General features: G+C 41.6%; 2 protein-coding genes across 2 annotated transcripts; both read right to left on the bottom strand.

Moving 5' to 3' along the window:
• Positions 1–2,011: 2,011 nt before the first annotated feature.
• Positions 2,012–10,648, bottom strand: LOC114598810 (di-N-acetylchitobiase-like). Its single transcript, XM_028732944.2, has 7 exons — positions 10,298–10,648; positions 8,710–8,848; positions 6,893–7,101; positions 4,849–5,020; positions 4,254–4,351; positions 3,738–3,902; positions 2,012–2,200 (listed from the first exon to the last, which is right to left on the bottom strand). Exons 1-7 carry the CDS (start codon positions 10,469–10,471, stop codon positions 2,012–2,014), a joined length of 1,146 nt encoding a protein of 381 aa, XP_028588777.2. The 5' UTR covers positions 10,472–10,648.
• A 4,540-nt stretch (positions 10,649–15,188) lies between these two features.
• On the bottom strand, positions 15,189–23,282 carry LOC114598808 (di-N-acetylchitobiase). The gene is made up of 7 exons (XM_028732934.2): positions 23,003–23,282; positions 20,540–20,678; positions 18,726–18,934; positions 17,855–18,026; positions 17,525–17,622; positions 16,882–17,043; positions 15,189–15,571 (listed from the first exon to the last, which is right to left on the bottom strand). Exons 1-7 carry the CDS (start codon positions 23,144–23,146, stop codon positions 15,383–15,385), a joined length of 1,113 nt encoding a protein of 370 aa, XP_028588767.1. The 5' UTR covers positions 23,147–23,282; the 3' UTR covers positions 15,189–15,382.
• Between the last annotated feature and the right edge of the window lie 507 nt (positions 23,283–23,789).

Here is a 23,789-nt window from a genome sequence, read left to right as displayed (position 1 = left end):
GGTTCAAATCAGTGCTATTTTTCTAGAAAAAAAGGTGCCAGAACTCACCATGAACCTCTCCCTTGTTCTCTTAGAAAGGCAATGGCACCTACCTGAGAGGTGCCACAACAGTGTGGTGGGGGAAAAGCCCTTGTTCAAATGTGTTTTGAATCCTTGGTGACATCAGCTTTATTTACATGGAACAGTCTTCCTGCAGGAGGCAAAGGTTCATTTTTTTGCCTCTCAGTTTAAACATGGGAGATACAGGAGAGCCAGTATGGTGTAGTGGTTAAGAGCGGTAGTCTGCTAATCTGGGGAACCGGGTTCGCGTCTCCGCTCCTCCACATGCAGCTGCTGGGTGACCTTGGGCCAGTCACGCTTCCTTGAAGTCTCTCAGCCCCACTCACCTCACAAAGTGTTTGTTGTGGGGGAGGAAGGGAAAGGAGAATGTTAGCCGCTTTGAGACTCCTTAAAGGGAGTGAAAGGCGGGATATCAAATCCAAACTCTTCTTCTTTTGTCCATCACTGGGCAAAAGAAATGCACCGTTTTCAAATCTTTTAGCAAAGTGAGGGGGACCCACAAAATATTTTTTTAAAAAGTGATGCAGAGCAATGCAAAATAAAGCTGCTAAACGTCAAAAATGGCACATATTGGGGTGAGATTGCAGCACCCAAAATGGCTGCCATGCTTTCACACGAAGAATGGGATGAAGAGGTATGCCATTGCTTGTTAGCAATGTACATATCTGCGGAACAAAGTTTGGAGGATTTTCAATTATTTTAACTGAGTTAATATTCCTTGTAAACCACTTCGAAGTTTTATTACAATCTCTCTCTCTCTCTGTCTGTGTGTGTGTGTGTGTGTGTGTACTATGCAAGTTAAACACCCATGTATGTTGTGATCTGTGCACAAATATTCTAAATAAATGTGTGGCATCATCACTTTTGACAGCCAGTCATCTTTGAAGGGATGGCAGAGAATAAAAGTCTCAGTGCAGATCATCTGACTTTCTCACTTCCTTGACCACGTGATTGATTAAAGTAGATTAGTGCCAGGACTGAGCAAGCTATTTAGGCTCGTGCAAGAGGCTTGTGCTAGCCCAATGGAAAAATTTGCTTCCCATTTCACCAACCCAGGGCACTTCTGAACAGACTCCCAAATGCCACTTTGGCTACAGTCCTGGACTATAGATGGCATCTTTCACTGCAGATAATAGCAAAGTGTGTGTGTGTTACATATATTTAGGGATCAACAGGCTTCCTCTTTCAATATTAAAATGTTGCATGACTAAAATTGTGTTATGTCACATGAATGGTTTTAAAGATAATTTGAAATGAATATATGAAATTATTTTTTGGAAAGAAGTTTAGAACTTTTTTTTTAAAGTAACTCTTCAACTGATCTGATAAAAACAAGCCTAAATGTAATACAACTATTAACAATGTTTTGTTATATAGTTTTTTAAAGTGAAGGCCTGAAGACACAACCAAGCAGTCCTACTGAATTACTCATCTTGAACTAGGCTATGGAAACCACAAATAATTCAACAGTGCGATATTTCTTACTTCCTATCCAAATGATGGACTTTTCATTTTCCAGTTTGTGTATGAGAAATTGTGCATGGCTTTCATTTGCACAGCGTGATGCTTGTTTAATTGCCACAGCATATCCCCAAATACTGCCTAACGTTCATACGATGCATGTTTTAAGTCAAGTAATGAGGTCCAACGGCAGCTATAGAAGGTTTTCGATTGGTGAATCATTTATTACATTTTTATGATGCCTTTCTTCCAGGGAACTCGAGGTAACATACACAGTGTCATTGCTGTAACATTCCAACCCCCTTCTTATACAGAAATAAATAAATGACAGTAAGAATCCATTGGTACAATAGTACCCAGTATGCCTTTTTACTATAGTGAGGGAAAGGTGAGGTACATTTCAAAGGATTCTCCCCTCTTGGCAGTCTATGCCCATGAAAGAAATTAGCCATTCACAGCTGTCCAAATTTTAGTCCATATTTTCATAAAGTCACTTTGGTTTCAAGGCCTCCCACATTGCTGCTGTTTGCCCTTGGGCTGCCGAGTCTCCGGAGTAGCTGAGACAATCCGCATGCCACATGCCAATGCCTCGTAAGCCGCGTTTTTTCACGTAGGCTGCCTTCAGAGAAATGCTCCTGGGATCGTCAAACCACACTTGGTGGAAAGCTCCCCGTGGGTCCTGCAAAAGTCAAACGGAGAAAAGATGTTAGCATGCTTTCCCTGTGTTCTTTCCAAACCCAGCCTTGCAGCTTTAGGTGTTCATGAGCATAGGAGAAATCCAAGGAACTAGGGCAGGCTTCCTCAGCCTCTGCCCTCCAGATGCTTTTGGTCTACAATGCCCATGATCCCTAGCTAGCAGGACCAGTGGTCAGGGATGCTGGGAATTGTAGTCTCAAAACATCTGGAGGGCCAAGGTTGAGGAAGCCTGAACTAGGACTATACACACACTGGCCAGTTAAATAGATCTGGTATCTTCTGCAAATTATTCTGCAGAAAGCTGATGGGAAAGAGTAGGCAAGTTTTCTTCTGTCGTTACCATTTTCGGCTCCTTGCCAGATGTATGGGGCTCTGAAAGCCTCCTCTGAGGGCCTTCTGGCGGTTCCCTCACTGTGAGAAGTGATGGTACAGGGAACCAGGCAGAAGGTCTTCTCAGCAGTGGCGCCCGCCCTGTGGAACGCCCTTCTTTCAGATGTCAAGGAGATAAAGTATCACACAACTTTGAGAAGACATCTGAAGGCAGCCCTGTATTGGGAGGTTTCAAATGCTTGATATGTGTTCTTTATTATGTTTTTTAGATATGCTGCACTCCGCCTGGGGAAACCCAGCCAGACGGGCGGGGTATAAATAATAACATTATTATAATTAAACTTGCTTGATAGTAAAAGTAAAATCAATATGGTGCTACTGGGAAGCTAATCCCTTTCAATACAGACTTGGTTACAGGGACTGATGCAACTAGCTAAAAGAGAAATTTTTAAAGAAATAATTGCTGAAAACTGGAAAAAAGAAACTGCCAACAAAAAAGAAATGGCAAGATAAACCATTAGAGTATATTGAACTGGCTAGATTAGCAGAGGCAATTAGAGATCACACTAGACAAGAGTTTCAAAAAGCATGGGGAAAATGCAGAGAATACTTCACAAAACAGTGCCCTAAAATACATACCTGGATTTGTTTCTATTAATGTCTTCAGGAGACTTTGTGGATATTTATATAATTAGGAAAATCTTAATAATTATTCATGAAGGAAACAGTTTATAAGAAGTAAATAAAGAGGCCAGATACTGGATAAAGGAAGTTTTTATTTGGTTGTTTGTATTGTTGAATGTTATGTTCACTGTATGTTAAGTTCATGTTTAATGAGGGTGGATTTGTGTATTGGGGGTTTGTGTTATGTTGTAAATAAAATTCCAATAAAAATGAAATAAAAAAAATAAACAGATTACTTTCCGTCCACCTTTCCTCCTCCTTTGGTTAAATTATTGCTGTTGTGCATTTATCATTTTCTCTCTTCTCCAATTATTACAGAAAGCTGATAGACCACCATGAGATTACCAGAATTTTGTGTGATGGAACTAGGAATGTACGAGGTGGCTTCTTGCCAGGAGGGATTAAATCCTGAATGAACAGATGCACTGCTGTAACCTTCTTTTTTATATATAGAATAATAAATGGTTTTTAAAAAACAACATATAAAGGAATTTTATACAACTTGCCTTGTATTCCACATATGGAGCTTTCTGTTCCTTATCCCACAGGATCCCAGAAAGTGATCTGGGAACTATCTGCTTCATTACTGCTTTGTAGGGCACTTGGTGTCCCACAGGATCACTGCATGGAGCCCCTTGGAAGGGGATTTTTGCAACGGAACAAACATGGTCCTGGAGAAACACAACTTGTGTCATGCAAATGTACTAGAGCACAAGAAGCGCTATGTAGATCATGTGCATATATTTTAATTCCTTGTCCACACAAGAGTCTACTACCCCATTAAAATCTCTCAGAAATAAGATACAGTATCTTCTGTTTAACAAGCTCTCCATTTTCTTAACAAAATTCTGCTTAAGTACACCACACACCAACCACGGTGTGCAAATTTATAGAACTGGGCGGAGGTAAAACGCAGGCTGTTACAACAGTTTTGAATCAGTGTAGAATCCGTGCCCACAAAAACAAACTTTATAAACCACATTGAGCAAAACATAGTTAGAAATTAGCAGTCTTTCTCTTACCTTAGATAAACCTCGGCAGGTATAATCATAGCCATACCATGGAACACCCATCACAAGCTTTTTGGGATTAATGCCGATGCGAATATAATTGTCATAGCCTAATTTAATATAAAATTTAACATTTACCTGCCTGCTTTTTTATTCTTACTTCCACGCCTGCAGCTACGTTTGTAGCATTAACAAATCAAAAGCTGTTGAGAAACATTCAAGATACGACTAGCCCTCCAAGTCTTTTTCACATGCAGCTAGCTACCTTTGAAGAGTGCTGTGTGATTTCATTTTCCATGTGATTTATGTCTTACTCTTATCAAGAAGGCACCTTAATATGAGAACAGATGTTGACAGATTTTAAGGTGGCTACATTTCCTTTAGTACCAAGATCCACACCTGGGATTTCTACTACTGTAGCTGCTTAAAGATGTGCATTGCAACTCTCTCAAACATGGTTTTAATGTATCGCTTCCAAGCAATATACAGATTTATTCGAAGTTCCACAATTTACATAATTTATTCTAATTAAGGTTCATAGGGTTGCTAAGCCTACTGCCAATGTCCAGCAGATTTTCATAGTCCGTAAACTGAGGCTAACTCTTACCAGCTAAGGTTTGATTGTATGGAGCATTAGCTCCTAGTATGCAGTGTGACCACATCTGACTCTGTTCATCATAAGACATCACAAACACGAAATCACAGGAATTGGCTATCCCAGTATAGTTGTATACTCTTTTGTATATGCATTCTGGACACCAGGGTACATCAAAAGTTACCTGCGGAGGAAATAGAACTGCACATTTGTCACTAAACAGGCATTATTTGTAGAAACAATTGTCAATGTTATTGCAGTAACAACACACACACAAGCACACCCTGTAACATGAGTAGGCAAACTAAGGCCCGGGGGCCAGATCTGGCCCAATCGCCTTCTAAATCCAGCCTGCAGACAGTCCGGGAACCAGTGTGTTTTTACATGAGTAGAATGTGTCCTTTTATTTAAAATGCATCTCTGGGTTATTTGTGGGGCCTGCCTGGTGTTTTTACATGAGTAGAATGTGTGCTTTTATTTAAAATGCATCTCTGGGTTAGTTGTGGGGCATAGGAATCCGTTCATCCCTCCGCCAAATATAGTCTGGCCCCCCACAAGGTCTGAGGGACAGTGGACCGGCCCCCTGCTCAAAAAGTTTGCTGACCCCTGCCCAATAACATTGCATTAAAAATTACAATCGAAAGAATGTTTCCACCTCAACTGCAGCATTATCAGAACCATATATATATATATGCCCATTATTTTTTTCCAAATTATAACAAGGGAGTGTCATTAGAGCTGAATTCTATGCATGTTTCCTCAGGTGTATGTCCTACTGTATTCAGTGGGGCACACACCCAGATAAGTGTGGGATTCCAGCCTAAATTTCAAGACTAGCTTGCCAATTTTCTCCATTAGTGCAGCCACCCACAATTTGAGCAGCCAGCTCTTCACACTTTGCATATATTTGGGTTTTCCCACAGCCTAGCTGAACACATATATGTTGTGAATTCAGTGCTTTTTTTCTGGGGGGTACGCAGGGGTACGCATACCCCTAAACATTTTGTGAATCTAAGTTTGGCCTCAAACTTAGGGGCAGTATTTCAATATGAGTAGGAAAATGAGAGTACCCCTAAACATTTTTTTAAAGGAAAAAAAGCACTGGCTATCTGTTACAGAATAGGTGTTCACAGAAGGCCAGAAAGCTGGCACAGATACTTTAAAAGGACGCAACAGTACTCTCACGTGGGATTGTGGCTTAAGTGGATAAAGGGTTGGTTAGTTGGTTTTAGGTTACAGTGGTACCTCGGGTTAAGAACTTAATTCATTCTGGAGGTCCATTCTTAATCTGAAACTGTTCTTAACCTGAGGGACCACTTTAGCTAATGGGGCCTCCCGCTGCCACTGTGCGATTTCTGTTCTCATCCTGAAGCAAAGTTCTCAACCCGAGGTACTATTTCTGGGTTAGCGGAGTCTGTAACCTGAAGCGTCTGTAACCTGAGGTACCACTGTATTTGTTTTTGACAAACATTGAACCTGTGGGGGGAAACGTATTTTTAGGACCCAGACTATTCTTGGGACTGTAATTAGTTTTAAATTGTTTTTACTATTATTAAGATCCCAGGATGGGTTACAACAATTTAAAATACCTTATAGTGAAGAAGCGTGAGTAATAAATTGAAATGCCACCCATCATAATCATCTGCTACTATAGGAACATAAGAAGAAACTATGAAGGACTTGCTCACAAATTTATTGGCAGCTGCACAAACTATAGCTAGGAAGTGGAAGGGGCAAGCAGAATATAAAATGGAAGAATGGTATAAAGTGATGTGGGATATAGCTATTAATGATAAATTAACATGTGCCATTAAGGTAAGACGGGGAATATGCAGGAGAAATGACTTTGAGGAGATTTGGAAGGTATTTGTAGAATTTGTACTGTAGAATTTTGCAGTTCTTCATAATTTTAGAGTTCTACACTTATATTCAGGACCAAATTTTTTGCTCACAATGGGAAATGCCAGCAGGAGCCTTGAATCCCATCCATTGGAGTGACACACATCACACATGTGATATGTAAACAACCTGTAAGAGGAATCTGCTTTATTTTTACCTGTGATCCTGGAATTTCTTTGTGAAATGCTTCTGTCATTTCTTCAACCAAAGCTGTCAATGCATAATATTTGGCCGAATACTTTTTAACCTGTTGCTCAATGTCTATATTGATTCCATCCATGTACTGCCTTTTGGCCAGGGCCAACTGATGGTTTATCCAGGCTGTCCTGGCAGCAGGGTTAACAATTTTCTTCAGAGGTATGTCTCCTAAAGAACAAATGGCGATTAGTTGTCAAAGTTTTGCATCACTAGATGATATATATATATTTGGCCTATTGTTTTTATTGCTTTTCCAATTTTTTTTAAAAAACAAATTTTCACCAAATTAATACAAATGTAAATACAAATTTCACTAGATGAGATGTTTATATAAACAGTTGCATTCTGGGTCATTGCACACATCAACGGGACATGAACTCCTGTTACGCCATCTTCCAGGTCTAAAAATGGCGCATGGCTGCATGTGCTTTGAACACATGCAAAATGGTTGTTCCCTGTATATAAAAATACCACCGGCATCTTAAATATGTTTACTCAGAAGTCTACCACATGACTTTAGGATTAGAGTTTGAACCACTTATTTCATTACTGTCTATACCTATAGACTTTGTATCTCCTTTTGGGGGCGGGGAGATAAGATTTTAAAAATGGTTGGAAATAAAGTAAACACATTGGTCTTGTTATAGCTCTAATGAAGGGCAGTTAGTCAGTCGTAATAATTAGTGGCCCCAAATGGGGATGCAGAGGCTACAGCTGCATACAGCCAACTCAATAAAGTCAATTTGTGATACAGATGCAGATGGATTGCCAGGTGTGTATTATTATTATTTTACAATAATTTTTATTAGTTTTCAATTACAGCTATGCAATGATAGTCTCATTATAACAATGCCAAATTATAATACAATTACTAATCCCAATCATTATATAATTTAGGTGGCCTCCTGCATGCTAGAATTGATGGTTTGATGACTTACTTTGTTTCTGTGTTCCAAAATCTTATTCATCTCAATTACCTTTCAGTCAAAAAAAATCCCTTATACAACAACTGCAATATTAATGATATCCATTCGTCTTCACACATTTAAAGGGTTTATAAAACTATAGGTCAAGCATTCAAACTACATCCTTATTCCTCCTGTGTATGACAATTATTCTGTCCGTGGTGTCCTTCCTGTCCTTGTAAAATGTTATGTCTATCTTTTCCCAGCCATTGCTGCTCTCCATCATGCCTTGGGCGAAGCTAATGCCAGATGTGTATCTGCTGCTACAGTGGCTGAATACACAAGCTGATTTTGTTGAATCAGGGAGAGGATGTTTTGCCATATGCCTTTGGGGATTTCCACATCAAGATGGGTGGCGGCAGTTGAACAGCATTCCTGGGAAAGGCTACCTGAAGAACGTCTATGAAATCAGTGGAACTTGTTTAGGTGGGTGAGCAAAGAACACAGCAGATTCTACATGCATCTAAAGCTGTGAACCTTCAAAAGAGAGATTCCCCAAAAGCAATGCAATGCAGACTATTTTCTTTCTTTTATAGCAGAGGCATCTTAATGTAAACTGGAGATTATTAGCCAGTTCTAGGCCTCTCAGATAGTACCAGCTGGTGGAACAACTTACTTTCACACACTACCGAGAAACTGTGATGGGAATCACAGTTGTTATGTGATTCTCATATAGGGTCATATTAAGGTTTGCCGTCTTACGTGCACTTAATGGAAGTAAACATCATTGACCTCTGAGGGGCATATACTTCAGAAAGCATCCATTCCGAGTTTGCGCAAAAATGTTCTTATTACCCTGCTCAGAAGATACCTTTTAAAACTATCCTGGATCCTTTCGAATGAGCGTAGCACATGAGCTCAGGGTCATATTTTCCAAAAACCGCCACTGTCGTAATTTGCGACCAGTCATAGAACTTCCAAGTCTTCCCGCCGACGTCAAATACAAAGACCTGCAGAGGCACAGCAAAGTAGATAGCTCTTTCCCACAACAGCTGGAGATGTTAACTCTCTTCACCAGCTCTATTTGTTTAATGTCTCAAATGCCAAGCACACTCTCGCAGTTGACCAATGAAGTGTTGCGTTGCGAATTCATAAAAAGTACACTGCCGCCCAAAAATATATGTTCAATTTGTCTTCTTTGGTCGCTACATGCCTCCTACTACAAGGCAACTCTTTTTCTACTGTTTTGATACAGAATGCACTGTCACTCAGTTTTGTACAAGGGGAAACCCCCAACTTACACATAAGCCCTCCTGAGTCCTAGAGACATCCTCACCCAACATCCCAGGACAGGATTTCTATGTTTGTGCTTCTGTGCCTTTGTTACATGTTGGGGGGGGGGAGTAACAGAGGAAGCTTCTCCTGATATGGAGGTGCGAAAGTTGGTATTTACCACGACAAGTTCCTTCTCTGTAGGGAGGAACGGGAGTCTGTGTGGGATGTTACCCCTCCCCATTGGCAGGGAGTGAAAATTTTTAGAGGATGCATCTGGTGGGTAGGGTACACCCCACACCAGTTCAATTCGTGCTTAAGCAAGTAAGTAAAAAAATAAACAACAGAACAGGAAGGGGAAAACATAACTTGTTAAGGGAAAGTAACTCAAGAGATCCCACAGTGTCTCCCTTCTCCTCTTCCCCTTCCACCTCATCTGAGGAAAGCTTGCCTTCTTTCCTTTCTGAACAGATGGAGGTATTGGTGTGGTATGGGAGTTGCCCCAGGCGCAAAATTGTTAGGGGGCGCAAAATTTCAACATCCGGTGCTGCCTCAATACAGCTGCATGCTTCCGTCGCTGGGCTCTTTTGAAAATGGGTTCTCCATGCAAACCAGGGAGTGACCTCTCCAGACAACAGAACGACTCCTCTTTCTCTGCAGCTGCAATCTCCTGGATGACGTGGACACCGTGAGGCCATTGAATGTGTGCATGCGTACTCCAACCGTTTCCCTCCCTCCCATGCGGGCCCCATGCGCTGGCAACCCACGATACACCACTGGATGGAGGGAGTGGGTGCAGGCCTGGAAATCGAGAATGGAGTGGTGGTGACAGCTTAAGGCACTCTCTGAGTTGGCTGCCTTCAGAGGGGAGAGTGTCCTATATTCCCTGGAAGCCCCTCTGCCAGAGCTCCTTCCTCCCCTGCTCAGTAAAATGGGAGCTACCCTTTGAGGAAGAAAACACAGCAGGCCGAGTAGCCTTCAAACAGGTGGGCAGCGCAGGAGGTGACTTTGCAACCGCCTGCTAGATTTCTCCATTTTGTTGTTAGGGTTTGGCTGGTCCACATATGATATGATCATCTTTATTGTCATTGTCCCATACAAAACAACGAAACTGAAAAAATCTACATCAGACATGATGTGCCCTTTAATCCTATTCATTGCAAAATAACAATAATAATAAATTTTACCCCCACATGGTTCCCATAAGGGACCTTGTTCCTGCGCACCTCGAACTCTCTGCTTTCAGAGATGGGGTTGCAGAGCATGGGGTTGTCACAGGGGCACGTGCCTGAGCCCAGCCACAGGCGGAGGAGAAGGGCGGCCAGCAGGTGTGTCTCTCTACCGCCTAGCAACCTCCCCATGCCACAATCTCACTTCCACAACCCCTCCCCCCACCGGAATCAAGGTTCTTTGTTGGTGTGTACAGAACTCCCCACCCCCGTCCTCATTTTCATCCTACGGGAAGTGGGACAAGTCAAATCATTCTGTCTCAGGTGCCAGAAAGTCAACGTAGACTTCCAAAGGATGAGAGTGATAATTCCATAGTCCTCTAGACAATATTCTCCATCATATTTATTTAAATAACTTAAAAACAACCACCATTTTAAGGCTCCGATCCTCTGCATACTATATTCAGCTGAACTAATTGGGACTCATTTCTATTTTCAAAGGATCAAGCTCTCAGAGAATTTGGGGCTGTTAACTGTTTCTTGCAAGGGAGTTTGTGTCTTCATCTGCAGCACACATTTAAAACACTTAAATAGTCATGAGGTGGTTTTGGGGGGGAGGGGAGGGGGTTTCATTGGTACCTATAGACTATGCCTGCAATATCCACCCAACCCCTCTATAAAGGAACAGGTCAAGGAAGCGCGTAAAACCAACAAGGACCCACATGGCCGCCTAGTACCCACTGCTTCCTTGGTCAGCAGTCCCCTTATTATAAGGTAAAGGTGATGACCCTAGACTAGCCATCCTTTTGCACAATATTCAGGACTGGTAAACGCTGCTTGGAAATGCACCAACTGGTCACTTTCAGTCTGCAGCTGGTTTGAATGGGATTTCAGCAAACGAATCACCCCACAGAAAACACGCTGTGTGGCTCGGTCCTAGCAAACAGTACTATGTTCCATGAGTTAAGCAGGCCCAGGATTGCAGCCTAAATTTTCAGCAACAGTAAATTTAGTAACATTGCTCCGCTGGTTCCTTTTCTAACCCAAAGCCCAACCCTATCGAATCAAGACACTACGTGCTGTCACCCTTGAGCCCTCAGATGAAAATTCCTGGTCAAACTGGGGACTAGGCCTTGCACATGTCTATCGGATCTGTTGCTGTGGGAACAATTCCTCGGCTGATTCTGAACAGAGAAGGAAGTTCTAGGCCAGGGGGTATCCAGAAAAAGGGGTGTGCATGCTGGGGTTACTCGGTGATGGCCACCTTAAGTCTGTGGGCTCCCCCTAGTGCCAGTCAGTGCCTCAGACCTGGTTTGTAGATGGAGACAGTCACCATTTCCCTCAGTCAGTTGCCCCTGCCAGTGTCTGCAGACTGAGGGGAATTTTGGCAGGAGGAAGAAGGCAGCATTTTACAGTATTAGTGCAGGGGGGACTTTTTCAACAAAGAGGAAGCAGCCTAATTTCGCAAGGTTTGAGAGAGCTGCACCTCCTAGCCCTCTGTATTTGGTATCCCTAAATACACCAACCAACAGAAACCCCACCCCACCCCCATCCATTTCCTTTTTACCTTTCGTTAAGGAAGCATTTGACATCTAAGCTTGAAAGTGAGACTCAAGTCCTTAATTTTGCAGTCGCAAAGCATCAATTCTGCCTGCTCCTTGGCGTGCAAGTTTGAAGAGCCAGCTCTATCCAAAAAAATTATTTTTAAAAACAGATGTGCCTCCACTGTGGAAATGTAATATACTATTTCATAAAACAAAATACAAAATAAGGTGTGGCTATGTTGCAGTCAATCTGTTCTTGAAATATAGTGTTTTATTAAATGTCTAAATGGGTAGAAAATTATTGTTATTAAGAAGAACTGTGTGACAAAGGCCCCCTTGGGCTCATGTAACTTGTTTCATGGTTCTTAAGACCCTTGGCCCATATTTTGTTCCATTCAGTAGAGTATCTTACCCTCAAACACTTTTTTCCTCTGTACAGATGGCCTTTTCCACTGTTGATGATAGCAAAGCTGAGATATATATCTACCTTATCAACAGGTTATAAAGTTACATGTAGCTAGGGACTGACATCCCGTCTGTCCATATTATGAAGTCCCAAGGCAAACTAGATAAGCCTGGAGGGCTGTATTTTGACCCTGGGCCAGAGGTCCCTTTACCGCTGCTTTAAGGGATCATAAGACTTTTCATTGTTTTTGCTACAGTAGACTAATAGGCTACCCCCTCTGGCAAGATGTAAATATCCCTGGGAAAGGGCTGCTCATTCTGTAGTACACTGGCCTTGCATCAAAGGGTCCCAGGTCCGATCCTATCTCCAGGACTGGGAAATGCTTCTCTCTAAAAATCTGGAGGGCTATTGCTAGATGGAGCAATGGTCCGAGTGACTCGGTGTAATACACCCAGTGCCGGATTTACGTATAAGCTAAACAAGCTATAGCTTAGGGCCCCGCTCCCTTGGGGGCCCCAAAAAAAATTAAAGGAAAAAAAACTGGATGTACATTTCCAAAATATAAGATAAAAAAATAAAAATAAAACCTACATACAGCAACAGTGTTTTGTGTTGTGTAGGCTCCTATGATGTAAGTAATGCTAGCCTGCTCCCTAAAATATCACTGGTTTGCTCATTTCTATATCAATTACTTTGATAAAATACATATTTTGTTATGTGCAAATGGCTTTTGATACCTCTTAGGTCCATAAATTACCATACTGTATAGCATATATTCAACACAAAAAACAGCGACATTTTGTTGTTGACAAAGGACAGCTGGACATATAAAGGGCCCCATTACCTTCAGTAGCTTAGGGCCTCATCAAACCTAAATCCGGCCCTGAATACACCACCTTATCTTCCTAAGCAATTCCTTGATTTGTTCTTCAGCTTAGTTGATAAAAAGAAACTGAAATGTTACACAAAAGGTAAAACAAAACTTGGCAGATTTTCCAGTGTTAATATAATTTGTATAGGTAAAGGCCTTACATATATAAGGCCAGTCCCCATGTGATGAAAAAAGCTAAGCGTTATCAGCTATGCACCTTGACCTAAGCTGTGAACATGGGTAGTCAATTATTAACCAGAACAGTCTCTTGCCCCTATCCCATGTCAAATCATTGGTCTAACAGTTCTCTCGATGTTGGCAGCTCAGGATATGGCTCATGGTTTTATGTGCATCTTCCCCTTGCATTTTATTTACGCTGACCAACAGTTTTCTGTCCTTTGCTTTCTTAGGGTACGTATTTTCAAAAGAGAGAATTTTCTCCTGCAGCTATGAAAAGGAACACCAGTCAGAATACTTTAGTCAGAGTTGATTGTGCACAGTATATTCTTGAGTAAAAATGGTACATTGAGAAAAAGGCACAGTGTACTTTGCTACGTCCCAATATGTTTGTACGTTCAGATAGTTCTGCGTATGCCTATAAAGAAAACGGGTAACTTAACCCCATAGGAGTCGTGTTTCCAACGGTCCCCCACTTGTCCTTGGAAGCCTTGCAGGATCATGAGCAACTTCATGTAAAGGACCAATGTTTCTAGGACCAATGTGAAATTATAAAGCGCCTTTATTTTTGTTATTGGATGCTGCAATAATTGTTTATGTAATCTTGTTATATTTAGAGTTCTGAAATGCTTTTTTTTTGTTTATTGTATTTGCTATTGTGTTGCTTTGCTGCGTTACTAGGAATGCTTTTTGTATTGTTTGGTGTTGAAATGTATTGTTTCTCTTTGCCCTTAGCCACTTAGCAGGCTTATTTTTGTGGGAAAGCGGCATACAAATAGAACGAATGCACGAGCTGCCGCATGATCGCCAGGATTATAGGAGTCTTTGGACTTCCATCTTTGCTTGGGGGAGCGAAGTTTTCGAGATCTAACTGAAAAAGAAAGTAGAGCAGCAACAGCACATCTCCTTGAAGAGCGACTTTAATGTCATGCTATCCTACTTCTTGAGACGGCTGTTGGAAGGAGGAGCTGGTGGTGGCATGTTGAGCCCATGTAGAAACTGCACCCCCAGGGTGCTTTCTGAAGTGGCTGGTCAGGGAGAGGTTGTCCTGAGGCCAGCTTGTGTATTGTGTCACAAGAGTGAGGGTGCTCTGCCTTTTGACCTTGTCTAGGTCATCTCTAGGGACACGGGTGACGCTGTGGGTTAAACCACAGAGCCTAGGACTTGCCAATCAGAAGGTCGGCGGTTCGAATCCCTGCAACGGGGTGAGCTCCCGTTGCTCGGTCCCTGCTCCTGCCAACCTAGCAGTTCGAAAGCACGTCAAAGTGCAAGTAGATAAATAGGTACCGCTCCTGCGGGAAGGTAAACGGTGTTTCCGTGCGCTGCTCTGGTTCGCCAGAAGCGGCCTAGTCATGCTGGCCACATGACCCGGAAGCTGTACGCCGGCTCCCTCGGCCAATAAAGCGAGATGAGCGCCGCAACCCCAGAGTCGGTCACGACTGGACCTAATGGTCAGGGGTCCCTTTACCTTTACCTAGGTTATCTCTTAGTGGTGAAATCAGGCCAGGCAGTTGGGTTGGTGAGCAGAGGAAATTTGTGTGATTTTTTTTTTTCTTGTATTGCTTTTTTCCCCCTGCCATGGGCTCAGGTTGACTCTTGTTATAGGGCACTGCTGGCCCCCTGTTGTAGTCAGAAAGGGATGGGTACATTGGAATTAGATTATGTGTTTGCATAGGCCAGAGGTGTCTTGAGAATGAGAAATGCTGTCCTGAGGGTGGAGAACTGAGGAACACATGATGGGTTGAAAAGGATGGGCCTTTACAGGGGAAGGGAGGTTAGAAATGTTAGGGATATTCCCCTCGCTTTCTGCTTCTTCCCCCATTCTATGGGCTCTTCCTAGCGCCCATGGTACTATCGAAAGGTTTTGCTAAATAATCAATCAGTTACAGGATAAAAGAAACACATGTGATATAAGGTACTTAAAACATTATTTATTAATGCTGAACAAAATATAAAGCAGGTATTTAATTTTATTTGTTGATAAAGATGTATTAGAATTGAAAAAATAAAAACCAGATAATTAAAACTAATTATATCTGTATGTAAAAATGCATTAAAATTGAAAATAATGATAGCTAACAGGCAAACTAAACACTCTCCTTTAGTCACTTTGGTATCAAGGCTGCCCACATTGCTGCTGTTTGCTCTTGTGCTAAGGAGCCACCGGAGTAGTTAAGGCAATCTGCGTTCCACATGCCAATACCCCTTAAGCCAAGTTTTTTCACATAGGCTGCCTTCAGAGAAATGCTCCTGGGATTGTCAAACCACACTTGATGAAAAACGCCATGTCCGTCCTACAAAACAGTGAAACAAAGAGAATGCGTTAATATGCCTCCTGCAAAGTAAGCTTGATGATGAGAGGTTTTTGCACTTGGATCCAAGAGAGCCGAACTCAAGTCTCTGCCAAATGCTCCTTTGCATATACTCAGACAAAACAACTTCTCTCGGCCTTTGAAAAATGGAGCTAATGGGCACATGCCTCAAAGTGTTACCGTGAGGCAAAGCAAGAGAAGCCCGTTGCAAATTTTAAACGCTATATAAAATGATTGGTTATTGACAACATGTTACGCAGAGCACTGGTTAATAATATGCCTGCTTACTGTTTATGTTTCCAATAATTATTTGCAAATTCTTCAAGTCTACTTTTCCCATTTATGAAGCCTTCAGTCAAGACATGGCAGGTACCCATTTCATCAGGAATATCCATGCTTGATTAATGCAACATGTTATAGCTTCTGCTTTAAGAAAAAAATCAGAAACCAGATGGTGCAGAATACAGCAACTAGGTTGTTGAGAGATGCTGGTTGGTATTAGCATTTTCACCCCTATACTTAAAGAGATTCACTAGATCCAAGTTTGCTTCTGGGCACAATTTTAAAAAGTCATAAATGGTCTGGGATCAGGGTCCCTGAAAGATTGCATCGTTCCAACAGTGTTTGCCCAGCAGCTGAAATCATCATTAGAGGCAACTGCTTTCACTTGCAAAATTTAGATGGGTGGTGACCAATTAGAGGAACATTTCTCTAGTTATGCCTCAATTATAAAACTCCCTCCAACGGAGATCCGCTTGGTGCCTCCCCTGTTATCTTTTGTTTTCTAGGCAACATATGTCCTGTTGTTGGTTTTTTTTTACTATATGGGGTCCGCCCCTATCTTTAGAAGATGAAAACCATGATAAGTTTGCCCAAGTTTCGTTTTGTATATCCATGCACATCCAAGTGGAGAGTTTGTGGGGTGAAGTGGCCTGGGAGAGGAATTTTTTTTAATGCATCTTGTAATCTGTCTTGCATTCAGATGTGGCTATTCCGGCTATGTCTGCATGATGCCTCCTGCTCTCTCCATCTTAATCATAGATATGAGGGACAAAACAACCATCACCTTCTTTTTCTCTTTCTCCAACTCACTCCCACCCCAGCTTTTAATTTGTTCAGCACGTTGCTCCCTGAAGTTCCAGCAAACTCAAAAGCATGTTCATCACTTTGTGATGCTGGGGTTTTCCCCGTTAATGGATCAACACGACTACTATCTGATTCTGGTGTACTTGTACAACTTATAGCCTTCTAAAGGAAATACATTTCAGAAAGCAAGTCTTTTAACAACTCACCTTGTATTCTAAATATGGGGCTTCCTGTTCCTCATCCCACAGGATCCCGGAAATAGAACTGTTTACCAGATCCATGATTACTTTATACGGGCGCTGACGTCCTGCCGCGTCACTGCATGGAGCCCCACGGAAAGGAACTTTTGCGATTGAACAAACATGGGCCTGAAGAAAAGCAACTTCTGTTACACAGATGTGTTAAATCTCCAAAAAAGAGGGAACAGTCTTTAATCCATGCCCCTGAATTAAACTTCAGAGACAACAGCGAACAAAACATAGTTAGATGTTAGCTACTACCTTATTGTCTACTTTACTGTAAAAAATAAGTATTGCAAAAGCTTAGACAAAGAGCACTGCACCTCCAGTCTCAAAATGGGTTTGAAAATATTTGGGACATTGTAACATTATCAGAACTTGTATTAGAAGAGAAAATAACATGCAAATAAGCAGGTTTTTATAAAGAACATTTGGCATTGCTATTGTTTTGAATAATGATTCTAAGGAAAACATATATCCGTATAATTTATTTATGTTATTGTAATATGAAAGTTATAATGTTATATATTATGTATCTCTAAGCATTTTAAATAATAAATAGAAGTTGTTTTAAATAATAAATATAATAAAGCAGCTATCTTTCTCTTACCTTAATTAAGCCTAGACAGGTATAATCATAGCCATACCATGGAACACCCATCACAATCTTCTTTGGATTAATGCCCATGTGAATGTATTTTTCATATTCTAATTAAATTAAAAAAAAATTAATATTATATCCAACCATCTGAAATTCAACTGGAACAATCATATATCAAATTTTACAATTCTTGAATCCTCTCGCCTACCTCAGATCTCCATTTTTCAACCCCCTCTTCCCCAATTTTTTTATTACTTGTTTTCTTCCTTGGGGGAAGAAAGTGGGAACAAATTTCCATGGCTTCAACGTTTTTGGAAATATTATATATTTGGTTCTTACCCATTATGGTGTGGTTATATGGAGCATTGGCTCTAGCTATGCATTCTGACCACACCTGACTCTGTTCATCGTAAGACATAACAAATACGAAATCACAAGACTCTGCAATCCCGGTGTAGTTGTAACATCGTTTGTCTATGCAATCTGGAGACCAGGCTACGTCAAAAGTCACCTGTGGGGGAAAATAAAAACACACATCTATCTCTAAATGGATATTCTTAGTACATTATACACAATTTGCAATTCATTTCAACATTGCATATAGTGTGTTCTTCAACTTCGCTTTACTCAGGGTGAACCTATTAAAATTAAGGCCCTAACTCATGTTTATTAATTTCATGGGGTCTGGTCTACTCTAAGTAAAACTCAGCTGAATACCATCCATTCCTGTTAATTGCTTGGAATGTTTGGGGACACAACCACAGCATCATCTGTGTAAACTTGGCAACAAGGTATAAGATTCTAAAATTGTTTATTTTAAAGTTATTGTGACGTTTTATATTGGATCAGATTGTTATCATTAATGTTTGATGTTTTAATATGTGTTGGAAGCCGTCCAGAGTGGCTGGGGCAACCCAGCCAGATGGGCAGGGTATAAATAATAAATTTATTTTGTTGTTGTTGTTGTTGTTGTTGTTGTTGTTGTTGTTGTTATTCCTGGCCTATTACTATTTTTTTGTTGCTGGGCTGACACTTAATGGAATAGCTGTGCCTGCTATCAATATCCAATACCAAAATTTGTGCTCACAACAGTAAATGGTGTCAAAAAAAAGAGTGTTTAATGTCATGCACTGAGATGAATCAATGGAATTTGGCTGATGTGGAATTGAATTCATATTTGTGTAAAAGTAATCTCTGCTTTATTTTTTACCTGTGATCCTGGAATTTCTCTGTGAAAAGCTTCTGTTGTTTCTTTAACCAAATCTGTTAACGCATAGTATTCAGGTGAAGACTTTGCAACCTCCTGTTCAATGTCTATATTGATTCCATCCAGATGCTGTCTTTTGGCCAGATCCACTTTTTCTTTTATCCAAGCTGCTCTGACAGCAGGGTCAACAATTGACTTCACAGATATGTCTCCTAAATAAGAAAATGTGATTAAGTGCCAGGCTTGAATTGCTAGAAGGGACAAGAAACATTTTAGACTACCATGATATTAAATCTCACATAATATATAGCAGTATATTCCACTTAACTCAAGGGGGCTTACTTTGTGATAGGCTATGCTTTGGATTGGAGCCCTAATCCCTTACTTCATAACTATCCCAATCTATCCACCCAGAGCTCTTTGTACACATCCTGGGGCAAAAAGCCTTCATCAGCAGATCAGGGTTTGTATGAACACCTGCTGAAGTGGATAATGTGATAAGCAGTGGGCTATGGATATTAGCAAGAAGAGAGGGCCTGAACACCAATGTTCATAAAGGAAAGGAGAAAGTGAAACAAGAAATGAAAAAAGCATTTAGAAACTGCTTCAGAAGTTGCTTAAGAACTAAATCTAGTCACAAGATATATTGCTGAACTTTTGTGAACGCACGTATATTGTTGTGCTAAACTTATTAAACTGTTGCTGACACCACTGGATTGGTTTGTTGATTTACTGCTGAATAAAACTGAGTTGTATCCTCCTTCTTTTGTGATCCAGATTCTTGTCCCCAATTACTTGATCTAGTTAACCCCAATGTGTGCCAGAGCTTACACTAACAATTTACACTATGTAATGGAGCCCAAGGAGTAAGCTACATGTTACATAAACTACATGTTGCATCTAGCACCCTTTTTTTAAAAAAAGTGTGCTTAATGCTACCACTTTTATTTTGAAGGAAAAGCAGTTGTATGGGTCCCTGGTCTCCTGGCTGGCATGTGCCTCTGAAGATGCTATTTGCAGTAAACAGCACCTCTGGTGCTGGCGACAAATAGCAGCCACAGGAGATTTCGTGGCAGGAGATCTGTATGGGACCCTGATCTAGACTGGGAGTACGCTACAAGTTTGAAGATATGCAAGTGTGCTTCTTTCTCAAAATAAATGCAACACTGTTTTTTTTTTTGGGGGGGGTGTCTGTGTGTTTTAAAAAAGCATGTTCAATGTAAATAGAAACACCATAGCTTCCAGACTTTACATCCAGACCATGGTTTTCTGGAGCGACACATTTGTGTTCTGGCCTGGCAGCATGTGCTCAAGCAGTTACATCCCCTATTATCCTTGGCTGTCCACAGTATGACAACAGTACAGGATATTACATGAAGTCTCATGATCAATTACACAACCATTTAACAGAGCTTACATAGAAGTTCTCCTGAAACAATCGGAACTTTATCTTCTGTGTAAATGAGTCTAGAACTAGGGATGATGGGAGGAGAATCATGCATGCTTTACACTTCTTAGTATGCATGAATCTAAAGCCAGCAAATTTCAAAAGAGAGCTCCCCCAAAGACAAACTGATGGGTCCATCATCCCTTTGTGCTTGAAGCAGCTTAACATAATGGAGATCACTAGTGTGTCCTAAGACTGGTGGTGCAAGTTGACAGTGAAGGCTTACTTTCACACAATCACAATATTCTCATATAATTATTAAGGTTGCGCTCCTGTGCACACTTAACAGGAGTAACTCAGTGGGAATTACTTATGAGAAAACGCATACAAGATGCTGACGATACACCAAAATGTTCTCTGCAGAACATACCTTTTAAAACAACTCTGGCTCCTCTTGAATGGGCATAACACATAAGCTCAGGGTCGTATTTTCCGAAAATTGCCACTGTAGTAATATGTGACCAGTCATAAAATTTCCAGGCCTGCCCACCAATGTCAAATATAAAGACCTGCAGAGGCATAGAAAAAGAAAAACAGTAAAAGTCTCTCTCTCCCCCTACAATGACCAGATGTGCTAACTCTTGTTATTGGTGTCATTTAAATCGTTTATTTGTTCATTTGGTTATTACTTATTCAATATAGTTCTATCAATTGTTCAACGGAAATCCTCAAGGGGGCTTACAACACTATAAGCACAAAAATCGTCTGTATTTAAGCCCACCAACACTTAAGTTACATGATAATCAAAAATTAAAAGCCAGTGGCAACAGCAGCGACACAACTCAGCTAAACCTGCTGAACACCATTAAATGTACAGGTAAATAAAATAGTTTGCACCCGGTGCCTTAAAACTCTATAGGCAGGTGCAACACAAAGAGATAAAGACCAGAAAAAAACACGAAAGCCCTCATAGGTCATCAGTGTAGCTCCCACAATAGGCTCTCATAGTCAAATGCTAGTAGTGTTCCTAATTTATGAAGTAGATTGTCAAAAAACGATGGCTCTAAGGAGACTTAATCTTTGTATGGATCAAATAAGATAGTTTGCTAAATTATGGGATCTCATGATAAACATTTATCCCTTCAAATAAGTATTATCTTTAAAGAGATCAGCTAAAATTCAAGGTTTACTGACTAATGTGAAGCACAAAGATGGGTATCGTTAATTAAACCACTTCTAGGCAGCAACCCACAGAACATCTTGTCATATAAGTTAGTGAGGATTTTCCAGGGCTCAACCAATTATCCCTGGGAAGCAGGAGACAATACACTTGGGAGTTAACTTTCAGATAAGTAGGTGAGATGCACTTCCCATCTAATTTGAGCATTTTAACAATTAGAAGCATGCCTGAAGGGGCAGGGCACATTGGTTTCATTTCCTCAGATACATATCTGCCTCAGACAAATTTTCTCAGTAAAAGGGACTATTACAGTTCAGTAGTGTTGTGGTAAAAACAGAGGATGTTCAAATGAAAAATAAATATAACAGTCCTGTATACATTTCAACGGAGCACAAGATACACCTAAGCCCCTTGAAAATCTATGGATCCAAACAGGTTTAATTATGCACAGGATTGCAATCTATGCATTGCAACTTGGGACTCAGCTTATACAGCTGAAAATAAAATGTTTCAAATGTGTTGTAAAGTGCAATATACAGATGTGACACTAGGTGGTGGCAGTGAGCTATGCCAAATTCAATGTATTTTTCAAAACGTTTTTTTAAAAAGCATTTTCAGAGCATTTTTTAAATACGTATGTAGATTCCACCTTGGGCACCTTAAAATAAGAGATGAGACAAATTCATGAAGGATAAGACTATCCATTGCCACTAGCCATGGCTATCTATTATGCACAGCAGAGACAAGGAACCTTAGGCCCAGGAGCTAAATGTGACCCTCAATATCTTTCTATCTGGCCCTCAGTCCTCTGCCCAGGCCAGGCATATATATTCTCTCGTCGCTAGACCTACTTCATGCCTTCCACTGCTGCTTTAGTGGAGGTGGGATGTGTCCTTGAGCTCTGATGCCTCCTGCTTACTTGCATAAAGAAATGGTGTGTAGGAAACTCTTGACTTTCACATGGCCAGAACCGCAACAGGAAACTGTTGTTTCCTTCGCTTCTCTTTTCCCACTGCATAGCCTCCGTTTTAACTCATTCTCCTAATGTTTTGGCCACAGAGGGCAGTGCCAGTTTTCAACAAGGGGAAACCCGGAGTTACATATAAGCCCCCAAAGAATATTCAGGTTTTGTGCCTTCCTTGAGAGGGCACCAGTGCCTTTAGCACTGCATGAAAAGCAGAAATCCAACAGGCGAAGCTTTCCCTGTGGTGCAGAAAACTTGCAGTTGCAGAATCTCTGCCTATGGAGAGGGCAAGCATTGCAGGATATGTATGGAAGCTTCAGCCTTCCAGATCAGTGTGTCTCGAAGTTGCATCTCCAGCTGTTTTTTTGGACTACAACTCCCATCAACCCTAGCTAGCAGGACCATTGGTCAGGGATGATGGGAACTGTAGTCCAAAACCAGCCAGGGAACCAAGTTCGGGAAACCCTGGCCCAGGTGTTGCTGAACAACCACCTCCCGTTGTCCCTAGCCATTGGCTATGCTTGCTCGGCTTGGGACGGGAGTTTGTAGTTCAATAACGTCTGGAGAGGCTTCCTCACCACCACAGGAATAACCTTCCAAGTTACCACCACCTCCCGATCTCTCTCCCTACCCTCACCAACACCGTCGGGGATTGGCTGAGAGGAGCGTCACGTGCTCTCACCAGGCAACCGCGCCCTCCTCTCCTCTCCCCCTCCCGACGCCTAAGAGGCTGTTTGGCGCCTGCGCACCTCGAAGTCCCTGGCTCCGGAGATGGGGTTGCAGAGCGCGGGGTCCTCGCACGGGCACGCGCCGGAGCTCAGACGCAGGTGGGAGATGAGGAGGAGGAGCGCGACCGGGAGGCGCGCGCCGGCGCCGCTTAGCAACCCCTCCATGTCTTCGTATCAGGTGCTTAAGCGGGGCGTGGTGCGTGCGTGAGTGCGTGCGCGCCGCGGCTGCTGCTCCTTTTCGCCGCTGCCTCTTCGAGAATATATAATGCCTGGCTGAGGGCTGGCGTGGGGGAAGGTGGGAAGCTGGCTCCGCCCAGAAATGGAGGGGGAGACGCTGAGGGAACGGTTTTATGAGCGCCCCTTAGCGTCAGCCGCTATGTTTCACCCTCAGGGATTGGCTGTGCCAGTTGCCTTAACAGTTCAGAGACAAAACTCAAGTGGAATAATAATACAAATAATAAAATAATAAATCCCTCAGGAGCTGCCTAATTTGGACACTTTAAAGACAGGAGTACCTGATCCTCTGCGCTCTGTATTCACTGTGTAAGCTTTCCCAAACTTTGAGGGGGGGTGGTCGCACCACAACTCCTTGGCTCCATAAAAATAAAAATAATTATTATTTATTGCATTTACATACCGACCAAGAGGTTTCAGGGCGGTTCACAGAACAAAAAAAAAATAAAGCCACAATTTATTGATGGATTGAATTTATATACCGCCCTATCCCCGGGGGTCTCAGGGCAGTTCACAGAATAAAATCAAGATGTAAAGCCACAAAGATAACTAATAAAGATAAAAACAACAACCC

The sequence above is a fragment of the Podarcis muralis genome, chromosome 5 (genome assembly GCF_964188315.1).
Source record: "Podarcis muralis chromosome 5, rPodMur119.hap1.1, whole genome shotgun sequence".
NCBI classification, from domain to species: Eukaryota; Metazoa; Chordata; class Lepidosauria; order Squamata; family Lacertidae; genus Podarcis; species Podarcis muralis.
This window is presented reverse-complemented; position numbering and strand designations above follow the sequence as displayed.

Coding starts and splice junctions, on each gene's coding strand:
- LOC114598810 (XM_028732944.2), bottom strand. CDS start 10,471: ATGGGGAGGTTGCTAGGCGGTAGAGAGACACACCTGCTGGCCGCCCTT. Junction 8,849..10,297: donor CTTATGGGAACCATGTGGGG/GTAAAATTTATT, acceptor GTGCCTCTGCAG/GTCTTTGTATTTGACGTCGG. Junction 7,102..8,709: donor ATCCAGGATAGTTTTAAAAG/GTATCTTCTGAG, acceptor TTTGTTCTTTAG/GAGACATACCTCTGAAGAAA.
- LOC114598808 (XM_028732934.2), bottom strand. CDS start 23,146: ATGGAGGGGTTGCTAAGCGGCGCCGGCGCGCGCCTCCCGGTCGCGCTC. Junction 20,679..23,002: donor CCGGAGCCAGGGACTTCGAG/GTGCGCAGGCGC, acceptor ATGCCTCTGCAG/GTCTTTATATTTGACATTGG. Junction 18,935..20,539: donor AGCCAGAGTTGTTTTAAAAG/GTATGTTCTGCA, acceptor TTTCTTATTTAG/GAGACATATCTGTGAAGTCA.